This window comes from Larimichthys crocea, chromosome XIII (genome assembly GCF_000972845.2).
Source record: "Larimichthys crocea isolate SSNF chromosome XIII, L_crocea_2.0, whole genome shotgun sequence".
NCBI lineage: Eukaryota > Metazoa > Chordata > Actinopteri > Sciaenidae > Larimichthys > Larimichthys crocea.
In genome coordinates this window covers 48,210,026-48,223,580 of record NC_040023.1, presented here as the reverse complement: position 1 = coordinate 48,223,580, position 13,555 = coordinate 48,210,026, and the positions used below count along the sequence as shown (strand labels likewise).

Here is a 13,555-nt window from a genome sequence, read left to right as displayed (position 1 = left end):
CCATGATATAAATAATATTGCAAAGGTAAAGTGACCATAAAATAAATAATATTGCAAAGGTAAAGTGACCATAAAATAAATAATATTGTACATTGTAAGTAATTGAAAATGAAAAATGATAATACAGCCATGGTGAGTAATAGTGAATAGAGACAGGAACAGAAACTACAACATTATCAGGTGGTGCAGGTGTTGTAGAGCCTGACAGCGGCTGGGTAGAAAGACCTGTGGAACCTCTCCTTCTTACACCGTGGGTGTATCAATCTGTGGCTGAAGGAGCTGCTCAGGGACCCCACAGTGTCATGTAGGGGGTGAGAGGTGTTGTCCATGATGGATGTCAGCTTAGCTAATATCCTCCTCTCACCCACTACCTCTATGGAGTCCAGAGGACAGTCCAGGACAGAGCTTGCTCTCCTAATCAGTCTATTGAGCCTGCTCCTGTCCCTGTCCGTGCTGCCCCTTCTCCAGCAGACCACAGGAAGAGGAGGCAGAATCAAATCTGTTAAAAGATTAAAGATTCAGTTCATCTACCCAGTCCTTGTCCCTGCTTGCCTTGCTTCTGCAAGTATTAAAATATCTCCCAAAAATTTGTACAGATGTTAAAATGGCTCCTATAGACACAAGTAATTACTGCAATGTTAATATTTATTTTAGTCTTGAACAAAGCTAGGTTGCAGCAGGAACCCAACTTATAAGACGTCATAAAATTGCTTACTCATTGAGCACTAGGCGACCAAAATGCATGTGTCATTGTGATGCAAGTAAACTGTGACTGGCTGCTCCAAATAATGTAACTGTAACATTTCACCATGCTAAAAAAAAAAAAAAGGACACGCTGTGTGCTCTATTGTGCCTTTTTGTAAAATGAAAAACAAAGTTTTGAATTTTAACATCTTTATTTATTGGATGTACACAATAACCTGTGCACGTGAGGTGCAAAAAAACACCTTTTGGGATTTTCATTGGTATGATTGAACATACAAAATTTAAAATTCAGTTATATGTTTTAATTTTTATTATTATTATTTTAATATTTTTTCTTTCTTATATATCTAAATGTCACTATAAACCATATGGTCAAAATTTACAGATTAGGTGTTTTTATTTCTCCTTATTGTGTGACTTTCACCTCCTGGCCAACAGGTGGCGATATAAATAAATGTTTCACCGCTGCTGAGGCTTCTTCAGATCGGAAATGACCTGTCGTTGCTCTTCCGGTTTTCCCAAACAGTATGGCGAATCTCACGCATGCTGAAGACCCACAACATGTGAAAATGTCCGGCGAGGTCTCCGCCGCCACTGCTCAAGACCAGCCGGCCGACGTGTCCTCTGTGGCGGGCAGAGGCGGCGCCGCGGTGCCGTGCTGCATCCCGTCGTTCGCAGCCGCCTCCGAGCTGCTGTCAGCGCCGTACTCGTGTCTGGTCACCAGCACGCACCGGAGACACATCGGCCTGCCGCCCGTGTACCTGAACAAGAAAAAGACAGGTATTCAAGAGGAGCTGGCAGCCGAGCTGCTCAAGTTCTCAGAGAGGTAACAACGCAGTTTTATTTATTTTATATCTGGCTTTGCCTCTGCTGACACGACACCATTAATGTCCACAAACCAGCCCAGCATGTCACCCAGTTCACGCATGCATGCTGGACATTTTTCATGTCCTGCAAATGAGCTGTGGTAGACAAAGTGTTCAGACCTGTTACTAAACTAAATATGTCAAAGTTACACAATTGTACATTACAAATAAGTAATCTATTATTTAACGTAAGTAAAAGTCAAATGTATCAAAAGTACAGTCAGACTGCCCCCTGTCAGTATACTGCTTTATTATTATATTGCAGCAGGTCAAAATAAAGCTAATGTCACTACCAGGGTTCCCACGGGTGCTTGAATTCCTTGAAAAGGCTTGAATTTCAATTCAGTGTTTTCAAGGTTGTGAAAATGCTTGAATTTTTTGTGAGGTGCTTGAAAATGCTTGAAATTTGTGTGATGTCTTATTTGTCACTGTTATTGCGCTATGGTAGTTACACAATACACCGCTCACAAGCTGAGAATACAAGCCAATTCACAATTAGTTAAAAAACAAAACAGTCAATCTACCACCATATGAAATAATGCTAATTAGACCCATATTATTATGTCATACAGTGGCACCGCTGCTACCTATTTAAAGGTGCTGGAAAAATGGAAAAACTGGTGCTTGAAGGTGCTTGAAAAGTGCTTGAATTTGTTCATGAAAAAGGTGTGGGAACCCTGCACTACCTTACTCTGGTTTTTACATGTCAGTGCATCATTATTGAATATCTAATCACGCATGCAGTATGAAAACTTTGATCCTCTAAGTTACCTTGAGCTCTCCAATAAATGTAGTGAATAAGTAAGTCTATTAGCTGAATATTAATTCAAGTGCAAGATCACGTAACTGTCGTGATAACTTGAAGACAGACTCCGCACTCTTGTATTTTTTTATGTGGAAATAATTTTCATATGACCATGTGCGTGTATCGTATCGTATTGTTCTAGTATGGCTTCTCACCATGCTAATTCAACTTAACCTGTTTGACTCTTGCAGTCTAAAGGGAGTACCCTTGGCGTATGACAACATCAGGATAGTGGGCCAGCACGGAGACATCTATGACGACAGCGGCTACGTCCACATGGACATCGAGGCCAACTTTATTGTCTTTCAGCCTAAAAGAGGACAGAAACTGCTGGTGAGATTTAAATCCTCTTTCAATCACAGTGTGAACAAAAATAATATGCTGTACATTCATTCATGTGATTTAATAATCATAAGCCGTTATACTTGATGTTTAACTGTACAGGATTCGTTAGATGTTTCCTGAAAACATTAAGAAAACTTTTACCTCTGGCCCACTTTGATGCAAGCTGTTTTATTTCTACTTTGTTTCTGTTCCCAGGGGACGGTTAATAAACTAGGTGTAAGCCACGTGGGCTGCCTGGTGCATGGCTGCTTCAACGCCAGCATCCTCAAACCCAACCTGGTCTCTGTGGAAACTTGGCGGGACGCAGGGCCAAGAATCGGTACAGAGCTGGAGTTTGAGGTGACTGCACTCGACGCTGACTCTGTGGGAGTGCTGCTCATCAGAGGTCGACTGGACAGGACCAGGCAAGTGCGCTGTGATGGTGGTGATTGAGTTTTTGTTGTTACTTGCTTTCCATGTGAAATCATACACACAGGCAACATCTTGACATACAGCGGTTCCCATCCGTCATCTTTTTCTACCCACTTTAGTTTTTTAGTTATGCATATTGAGTAATAACTGTTTGTTTAACAATATGTTAAAATAGTATCATCAAACTGGTTGTACTATAATATTTTGGAAAGAACATTTTGAACCCTGGATTGATTCCTGTGTTTGTCCATGTGTGCCTCAGGGTGCAGGAGCTACTTGCTATTGGTGAGAGCTCAAAGTCCGGTGTCACCACAGACCAGCCAGAATCGCCAGAAACAGAAGCAAAGCCAGAATTGAACCCAGAACCCACAGAGGACTCTCCCGTCAACACCCCCAAGAAGAAAAAGAAAAAGAAGAAAGACAAAGTCAAAGAGGAGGAGACAGAGATGCCAGTGGGTGGTGACACTGCACCAGAGCTGAATGGAACAATGGATGAAGCAAATGGCAATGAAGTTGGTAAGAAAAAGAAAAAGAAGAAGAAGGAAAAACATCTGAAAGAAGAAGAGGAGGAGGAGACTGAGGTCTCACCCATGGAGGTCCACGGCAGTGACTCCAGCGGGTACATTAGTGACAAGCCAAGCAAAAAGAGGAAACATGAATCTGGAACAGATGTCACTTCTGGTTTTAGTGAAGATCCTGAGCCACCAAAATCCAAGAAGAAGAGGAAAAGCGGCATTGAGCAGTTTGCCTGAAGAATTAATCATGTTCTGTTTGGAAGTCAGGTTAAATGTGTATAATAACTAAGGAATATACTGACGTGCCTTAACAGTTAGACACAATTCTGGTGGGTTCTTCTGAGATCCCCTAAAGTCATTTAAACAGAGGATCGGACTTCCAAAGAAAGCGTTTTCTACACAAGTGGACAGAAGTAGACTTGTCAGATCGTTCTTTGTTGGATTGCAGTTCCGTCATACTGCCTGATGGGGGAGCACAACTGCTTCATACATCCACACTGGGATACAAAAACACAGTCATGTCATCTGTTAAACATGGTGCACAGAACTAATAAACCAGGTATTTTGCTTTGAATTTATGCAGCCACACGAGAACACATAAATTGACATCAATCCTCTGTACCTACTTCGGTACAGAAGGAAGACTGGACAACTGAGACTGCCGAGCTCAATTTAAGAAAAAATATTTCTAAAAGCTTTTCTCTCTCCTCACGTGCCTCTGTGCGGTCTTTCAATGGGTCGTCTTGAATCATAGCTGCATGTTTTACTACCAAAAATTTGCGATTTTCACTCAGCTTATTGAAAAAAATGTATCATGCACAGTGATGAACAGTGCAGTCATGAAGTGTTATTTCTTCAGTGTTGCATCGACATTGTGTTTTTGGCTGTAAACCAACAGAAACGCAATATTCAGTTTTCCTCCCAATTAAAGAGCTCTATATTTTGAAAATGCTTCTGTTTTAAGTCTTGTGATTTTTGATCACAGGTGAAGGAAAGCTGTGGAAATGCACAACATTGTTCTGAGAAAAATACATCCCTGTTATGATTATGAATACCAAGATTTCTTGTTTTTCATGGCAAATTTCCTCCTGCAACAAACTCTTTTATGCTGACCACTCGGTGTCAAGTGATAAAGTGCAGAGAGACGGCCTAAATGTCTTTGTGTTTTCTTTACCCACCCACTCCCATTCCCTGCCATCACTGTGGAGCTTATCGTGAGCTGCCTAAAGAGGGAAGATAAGGAGCTGCAATTAACTTGGCTCATCTTCATCTATCACACCTGATCATGTACATCTGTGCTTTATAATTAGAAGTCTTTTAATAATGACTTTTTAACGTTTAGAAATGCAGACTTGAGGGATTAGTAGAAAGTGAGAAATACATTTATTCACTTTCTCAGAGAAGATTGCAAGGACCACACCATCAACAAGATACATTTAGGTGATTTATTAACAGAACCAAGGAGTCAAAAGTCACTGAAATGGGCTAAGCCTGCTTCCAGTAAAACACACACACAAAATAAACAGGTAAAAGTTTGTGTTACCAGATGTAAACCTTCAGTAGAAGAGCATTAATTCCAGTTAAAACTCTAATAATCAACCGTGACTGTAGTCATTACAAATCGCTCCCAGAATGCTCTGAATCGTCTCTGATCGTGCAGCCTTCACACTTTCCACTGTACAAATGTATAAAACACTTCACACTTGTAATTTAAACAGTTCAAGTGGATTTTTAATGGTTCACTGTCATTCGTCCTCCCGTGACCTCTCTCTGGCTCTATCAATCTTTTGCCCAAATTCACCCCCAGACTGCATGCACCTCTCTTGCACCTGTATCTCCTCCCTCTATCACCACTCATTTATCTTGTCATTCCTCCTATCACTCCCTCACACTGACTCCCCCTTTCCCCCCATCCTGCTTTCCCTCCTCCTCCTCCTGCTCTTCCTTCTCCTCTTCCTCCTCCTCCTACTTGTCTCTCTGATTTATAGGAGGCGGTGTGCAGTTCACACACATTCCACTTCTGACACCCCCGCCCCTCCCCGTCCTGCCACTGGACTATCATATCTATGCACAGTCGTTTATCTTCATAATCCTCCAACCGAGAGAAGAAGAGGGAGAGCGAGAGGGATGAGACAATAGGAGGAGTGTTGTTTTTGTTGCAGCAGGCCAGACTATCTTTTCATGCACCTCTGTCTGCCTCTCGCTGCCTCTCAAGGAGTGGTCTCTGATGTGTGTGTGTTAATGTGTGTGTAGATTGGCTGTGTGTCTGTATCTTCTGTGTCAAAGTTTCCAGGCCTGGCGGCTCCTACATGAAGGAGCCCCTGAAGTCTTTATGGAGAACAAACGGCTCCCTGACGCAATGCTCCAGGTTCAGGACACACACACAACAACTCATGCCACACACTCACTGGCTCACTCACTCATTCACTCATGCAGACACACCACATCCACAAACCCACAATCCACAAATCCCCATCCTTGCACACCCCCGTTGGCCAGGCCTAATTAGTTATGTGGTCGGCACTCTGCTATATCCCAGAGCCCCAAATGGCAGCAGGTCATAAAACCTTAAGTGTTCCACCAGTCAGAGCTGTGCAACTATGGCCATATATCCTCCAACACGGCCCAGCCAGGACTGAGTTGTATCAAAGCCCATCTCTCACAGGCCTACTGACATCCATGAAATCCCTTTATGGCATTTTCAAAGGGATTTCTGAGAGATTTTTGGCACTTCTGCTTTGCATCTCTGTTTTTTATGTTCCCTCAGGTAGGCAAATAGCCCGTACTCACACAGACAGGCTCAAGCGTTAAACTCTTTCCCAAGGGATCAATGTACGCACAGGTATGCAAGAGCACATGCACACACACTGTTAACCCCAAAAGTAAACATTACTTTAGGTTGGTGAGTTGGATTCCCATAGTTAGTTTGTTTCCTTGGCATCCGACACCCACCGACTTGCCCTCAGTAACCCGGGAGACGACAGACGGGTGTTTCTTGTGACACAGTTTTTCTCAAGAGAATTATGTTTGGGTCTATGTGTGTGTTTGTCCAATTCCAAATGCTATTATTATTTAAATCCCTTATGGATGCATTAGTGAACGTTTTACTGAATCAACTGATTAAATAAGATCATGTTACATCCAATGAAGTCCAGTGATCAATAAACAGTTTGGTCATCTGATCTCTTCCTCTGTGTATGTCACATTGTGCAGGTGGACAGTGATAGGTACTAATTAAATATATTCTGTACATTATCATATATAAATAAATGTTTCAGGCACTAACACTTTAGCTGAGCTTTTACATTGTGTGGGCTTGCATCATTGTTTGAGTTAAAGCAAAGAGTAAGAGAGGAGGCAGAGATAAGACTGTTTCTCCTGGAAAGGATTCAAAATGTTGCAATCGGTTGTTCGCACAAAAAGAGAGAAAGAACAACTAGCCGTGTAAAGAATAAAATGAGAGCTAGAGACTTAAGTAAGTACTTACTTTACACAGCAGGCTAATCAATGCATGAAGTGGGTGTGAATTTCTCATAGCTGTCTCAAGATAGCTCCTTTTCCACAGTATTTTTAATCTGAAAGTAATAAGAATAATCTGTGAATTATATAAATGTTAAGAATTTCATGTACTCTTTTAAAGAAAAATCTGGGTCCCAACAAAGTGCCTTGAAGGACTCCACAAGTAAACTTGTTATTTTTTTTATATCATTCATTTTCAATAATATCTATTAATTATCTATATAATATCTAATATATATATATATTTTTTACTGCAATAATATTTTCTTTCAAACTCTAAAACAATATTGGTCTTCTACTCTTAATAATATCCACCATCAGAAAGAGAATTTTACTTCCTATTTGAATATAGAATATTGATATCTCTATTTTTATGCATGCTAAGGATTTGAATATTTTCCACTGCATCTATAAAGTATATACATATAGTATGTTTCCTTTATGCATATTACTTTTTAGACTTACAAGCATTGATATTCATTAGATTAATTTAGTTTTTCGGTGTCTGCCTACTTGTATCTGTGTGTGTATGTGTGTGTGCCCTAGCCAGCCAGTCCAATGAGATTAATAGGGCTCAGTGTAATCAGGAGGTAATGGGAGGCTCATAGGCGTCTAGACAGTGTTCAGACCAAAGTGTACCTCCTACACCCAAAACACTGGGGAAATATGGCAGGGAAAGGACAAAAAGTTTTTTTTTTTTATTTTTTTTTTAAAGATAGTAATCTTTACTGTATGCAGTTATTATGATAGTAACATCATCGGCAGAGACAAAGCTAATATTGGAAGAATGTCCAAATCACCATATACACATAAATGTGAAGGTGAGCACAGTGATTTACTGTGGAACAACAAGCTAATGTATTTTTATCACTCCCTATACCGTTTGCATATAAATCGAGTGGAGAGCAGATATGTGGGAGGGGTAAGAAGAGGAACACACACAGCATATCATCAGACTTTAAGCCACAACCTCCCAAAACCACAGAAAAATAAATAAGGCAAAAGGGGGGGAAAAAATCTCAGTCTGGAAAAAATGATCTCATGTTTAGTCATGTGGCTTTACAGGACAATACCCAGGACACAACTAAATATTTTATTATTATATTTTTATGACAACCTTGTCAAACTACGGAGCATAGCTGAAGGTAAAGGAAAGAGGGCAAGAAAGAACGGGAGAGATGAAGGGAAAGTGAAACTTGGGTGGCCAAAATGCTGCTGATGATGTGTACATTAGAGCTGATTGCTGGAAAAGCACTTATAAAGCCATTGACACGAAGATGAAAGAAACTCCTCTGATCATTGAAGCATCCGCTGACTCTGGCAGACAGGCTAATTTTAATCACCAGCAACTTCATAAAAAAATAATAAAAAAAGGAGACAGATCTTCCAGTTTTCCTCAGTGAGTTTAGAGATCCACATGAAAGACAGCAGCGCTCACTGAAGGCTGACGAACAAACTTCATGGTGAAACAGACTTAGAGCTACAAAAGTTGTTTAGCCTTTTTTTTTTTCAGGGCGATGGTATAGCATTGTCAACCTGTAGCACATGTTAATGTATCTGCATGTGATCTAGTATCATCAGTGCTCTGGGAAGACGAGCTGGAGTTGTACCATCTCTTGCGATTCTCTCTCTTTCTCTTTACTGACTTTCATTTTGAAGCTGCATATGAGATGTAAGCACATTTTCTAAAGCTGACATTTCCCAAGAATTTGCCAAATACTAGAAATCATCGAGATGTAATGAAACTAATGTGCTCTGATCTGCTCGGAGCCTCGTGCTTTCATACTTCAACTGAGAAAAACATTTCCATTCGCTGGACTCCACACTAGAAGTGTTAACTACATGTACGAACTCATCTTCAACACAAAACAACTAATTATTCTGACACACTGTTGTCACTGACTGAACCAGCTCCCCTTAGTGGTGCCTGAAGCACTGCTCACAGCTCAGTTGTGATCACTTCTTGGTTAAAACTTGACAGAAACAATCACATTACAACTCTCTGTGCTTGTATGGATCTTGTTTTGTACTGATTTGAACGTAACACACTGAGCCATCAACGACTGAAGACATGTGACATGTGATCACTTGGCTTAGGTGAAAAGTGAAGGGCTTAAATTATCAAATATTTGAACCAAATGATTCGAATCAGCAAATTGATTTATTTCCACACACTGTGGTTAAAGGTTTAAGGCTATTATTACTTCCAAGTGTAGCCTAGTTAATTTAGTGATAAAGTTATAGGCCTAGTCAAACTTTTATAGAGATTCATTACGTTTGTAATGTGGCAGGCACCATAAAGCAACAATAACACAGGAAAATCCGTTTCAGAGAAGAGTTTTTGAAACCTCATGTTACTTTTAAGCCCTTTTGCATTAAAGGCTTGTCGCCTAATTTTAAAAGGCTTGATGGGGACAAGCTGAAGTTCAACCAAAGCAAAAGACTAACTGACAAACTGTTGTCCACACCTAGAATAGAGAATACATATACTGTGGCCTGTCATTTTTAATTTATTACAAGATATACAGCTGTAAGAGGAACCTCACTGGTATGCCATTAGATGTTGTGATTATTTAAGGCTGGGGGGATTGAAGCAGACTCCTTCTAGCACTCCTTAGAATCAGAAATCCAGCTGGGAAGATAAACAAATATTCAGAAGGCTTTGTTTTATGTTTTTTATTGTATGTGTGAGAATTGGTGACATTTCTCTTCAGTGCTGTCCATATTTTCCAGCTTGCCTCAGCTTCTAAGCAGCTCTGACACTGTGGTGAGTAGAAGAGAAGTTGAATCTAGCTGGAACAGTCGTGTAAACATATTTCACTTATATGATCTCAGTGTAAAAAAAAAAGAAAAGGAAACAACGCTTATTTAACAGATTATGACTTATAAATCCCAGTCAAACATGATACGAGGACAAACCTCCAGTGTCATAGTCACACTACTGCTTCTCCATCACATCATCATCAAAGAGTGGCATCTAGGCATACACAATGTGAGAATATGACTGTTAAAACAAATGTAACATGGCACCTTTAAAATACACAGTAAAGATCGGGTGACCTTCTTTCAGAAAATAAACACAGACATTACTCAGACAGCAGAAGGGGGGGGTGAGCCAAGGCAAGGTGCTGACATGGGTGTGTGTGTTTTTAGTGTGGCAGTGGCGAGGGAGAGCTAAGAGGTTTGAGTGGTTGGATTAAGAGAAGGAGGGTAATTTGGAAAGGAGGAGCTGAGGGCATGCAGCGGTTTTGGCGAGTGGAAGTTGGAGAAAGAGGAGGAGGAATAGGGGAGGGGGCAAGCAGATATATGATGTGGTATTGGGGTTTATCCAACTTCCACCGACAGGCACGCACACACACATGAACCCTACATTTCACTGGCCACCCAGCCATGTAAACACCCCATGACTGGCTGTTGGCTAAAGTTTTGAGCCAATCAGACAGCGAGAAGTAGAAGAAGGTGGGACCAATGAGTCAGCTTCTGGGTGTGGAGAGAGAGCGAAGGAAAGACAGAGAGAGTCACAATGACAGAGGTCAGGAGTTAAACTCATCTCCCTCACTCCCCCTGTCTCCCTCCTTCTCAAAACGCCAACTCCAGATTTGCTTTATTGGCAAGACCCTACCCTAGTAGAGTACTGCCAGTGTTTACAACATAAGAAGAAAATTCTTCAGTGCATATCCTGTCTATAAAGTCTTTACATACAATCACTGGACGACTAATCTGTTTCTGCTTAGACCTGAAGGATAGTCACAACAGCTGAGTTGAGAGAGAGGCAGTGAAGGTTGTATTGCATGTATGTTCGATCAGCGAGTGCAGAGAAACAACTCAGCAACAGCGAAAACTGAGGAGGAGACAGAAAGAGAGAGCAAAAGAAAGAAACAGAATGAGAAAGAAGTGTCTAGTTTCAGATTTACTGTGGTGGTGGGGGAGATTTGGCTGTGTTCTTACAGCACACTGAGGACCGAGCCAGAGGAGGAGTAGAAAGACAGATTTACATGGTGAGAACAGCTCTGGCTGCTCTGGAGCAGCACACTGGACACATACTGTTCTCTAGTGATCTCTATATTAAAAAAAACCCCAACAGCTTATAACATGACAAATGCTTCAGTGTGAAAGCTTCATACTTAGATATTAAAAATCATGTTTCCCAACACACAGCACTCAAATTCTGCTCTTTCCAAGCCACCGCCTCAGATTTTACTGTGGTATTATGATGATACATGGACACATGGGGTTTACTGTCAAGATGGTCTTTTTGCTACAGATGTGTTGTAAGATAGAGCAATTGAACTGAAGTTCTGGGTAGCATTTAGATATTTTGGATCAATTCACTGCAGATTCACTGAAATAATAAAACGAAGCATTGTTTTCATATGAGTGTCTTATGCAATCGCCACGAGTAGGAAAAAAACAAAAACATTAGGCTATAAAAAACTATGATCACATGACTTCAGTGCCATCATCAAGTGGCAACCAAGTGGCAACTTCCCATGCTGGGTAATGAAACTAATGCAGAAGTGCTTAAAACTGTAATCCCTCAAGCGGCCTCTTGAGACAGGATGCAGAAGTGAGTCAATCTCCATAAGCGTCCATCACTTGGAAGCATATTTTAGGCTTCAAAACAGCGCTTCAGAAAACCTACTGGTGATGTCACTCAGGATCTGTTCATCTGGTCATTGGTGGCAACCTGTGAAGTGACACCAAAGTGCTAAAAACTGCAGTTTGTTGAACGTCCAGGCTGGCTGCACAATTTCTATAGTAAAAAACATCTGTACTGATGGTAAACTTTCATAGAACTCACCAATCAAATTATTCTCCCATTTATGCATTGACTGCCATGCCATGCATTCATACATTCATCATACACATCATACGCCATGCAAGGTAGGTTTTTGGGAGCTAACCATTCATACGCATTCACACACCACACGTGTCCATGTTTGTGTACGTCCATGTTTAATACAGTCTATGGTCAAAACCACCAGCTTCCTCTGCAGCCATTTTCACAATGCTGTTGGTCCCTCTCCTTCTAATACGTAGGCTAAATGGCGACCACTGAGCATGAAAAGTGTCCAGCATGCTACCCTCAATTTTTGGCCATTATGAATGCACTATCTGCGTACTCACAGTCCACTGCATTATGCCATAAGTGACAGTGTGAATGTGAACTTGTGAACTCAAAATAGCAAGTGTAAGTATGGAAGCCTCCACTTGACTGAATTGAACATCTAGACTTCTTGACAAAATTTCAGTTTAATTTTGAGGTTGTATCTGTCAAACCTGTACTGTTTACTTCCACAAACATCACTATCACACCCCACACTATCATTATTTAACTCTGTGTAACCAATAATAACAGGGCAGAGCAGGAAATGAGCCTATTATAAGTCTCTGTGTGAAGGTCTGTCCTGTGTTTCCACTCTTGACAAAAACGAGAAAACTTGCAATCAACCCTTTCAGGCGTGTGTGTGTGTGTGTGTGCGTGTGTGTGCGTGTGTGTGTGTGTGTGTGTGTGTGTGTGTGTGTGTGTGTGTGTGTGTGTGTGTGTGTGTGTGTGTGTGTTTGTGTGCCTCTTTTGGGGTTTTACTCCTTATTTAAGACCAATATTTACCCAGCAGCCCCAGGGTGAGATTACCTCATATTCTCCCACCCAGCTGTGCTTTCTCAGCGTTTCCATGACAACCGGGGGAATGTCCCATCATGTTTATCCGCCTGCCAGGAAAACAGAGAGCAAGCAAGAAGAAGAAGAAGAAGAAGAAGAAGAAGAAGAAGAGGAAGAAGAAGAAAAAGCCAAGGGAGATGGAGAAGATACACTTTGGTTGGAGTGTGTATACAACACGGATACTTATCCACTCACACTCTAAACTATTATGCTATCAAAGCAAGTTCACAGCAGGAGCAACATGCTACTGAAAACTGATCAATACTTGCAACATCCACACATATGAGAAGCTGAACCCTTTTTTTATGACTAATGACATTTTTCCTGCCCCTATTTAGCATTTATAAGCATATTATAAACACTTAATTAATGCTTTATAACAGACCATAATGTTGTTGTAAGCTAATATAAGAGCATTTCCAAGTGTTTATTAACATATGTCTAGCAATGAAGCATCCATGACTAGAGAATAAACAGTAAATGAATACTTGATAGCACACAGCTTTAATTTAAATGCATTGGACCAATTATTACAGCATGCTGTAAAGCATTTATAACTGTTATACACATACAACCAGTTTGTTTGTGTAGTCACAAAACATGGCATATTACTACATTTAAATTAAACTATGTTATGTGTTAATGTTATCTGTCTCTTGTATGTCATTATGAACCATTAAATTAGTTGACAACCACTTTATAATGGGTAATAAACCATTTATTAATA

General features: G+C 40.7%; 1 protein-coding gene across 1 annotated transcript; it reads left to right on the top strand.

The window, feature by feature from the left end:
- The first annotated feature begins 1,199 nt into the window (after nucleotides 1–1,199).
- Nucleotides 1,200–4,795, top strand: polr1f (RNA polymerase I subunit F). Its single transcript, XM_010753109.3, has 4 exons — nucleotides 1,200–1,531; nucleotides 2,568–2,709; nucleotides 2,917–3,125; nucleotides 3,395–4,795. The coding sequence occupies exons 1-4, from the start codon at nucleotides 1,233–1,235 to the stop codon at nucleotides 3,882–3,884; spliced, it is 1,140 nt and encodes a 379-aa protein (XP_010751411.2). The 5' UTR covers nucleotides 1,200–1,232; the 3' UTR covers nucleotides 3,885–4,795.
- The last annotated feature ends 8,760 nt before the right edge of the window (nucleotides 4,796–13,555 follow it).

Coding starts and splice junctions, on each gene's coding strand:
- polr1f (XM_010753109.3), top strand. CDS start 1,233: ATGGCGAATCTCACGCATGCTGAAGACCCACAACATGTGAAAATGTCC. Junction 2,710..2,916: donor AAAGAGGACAGAAACTGCTG/GTGAGATTTAAA, acceptor TTCTGTTCCCAG/GGGACGGTTAATAAACTAGG. Junction 3,126..3,394: donor GGTCGACTGGACAGGACCAG/GCAAGTGCGCTG, acceptor TGTGTGCCTCAG/GGTGCAGGAGCTACTTGCTA.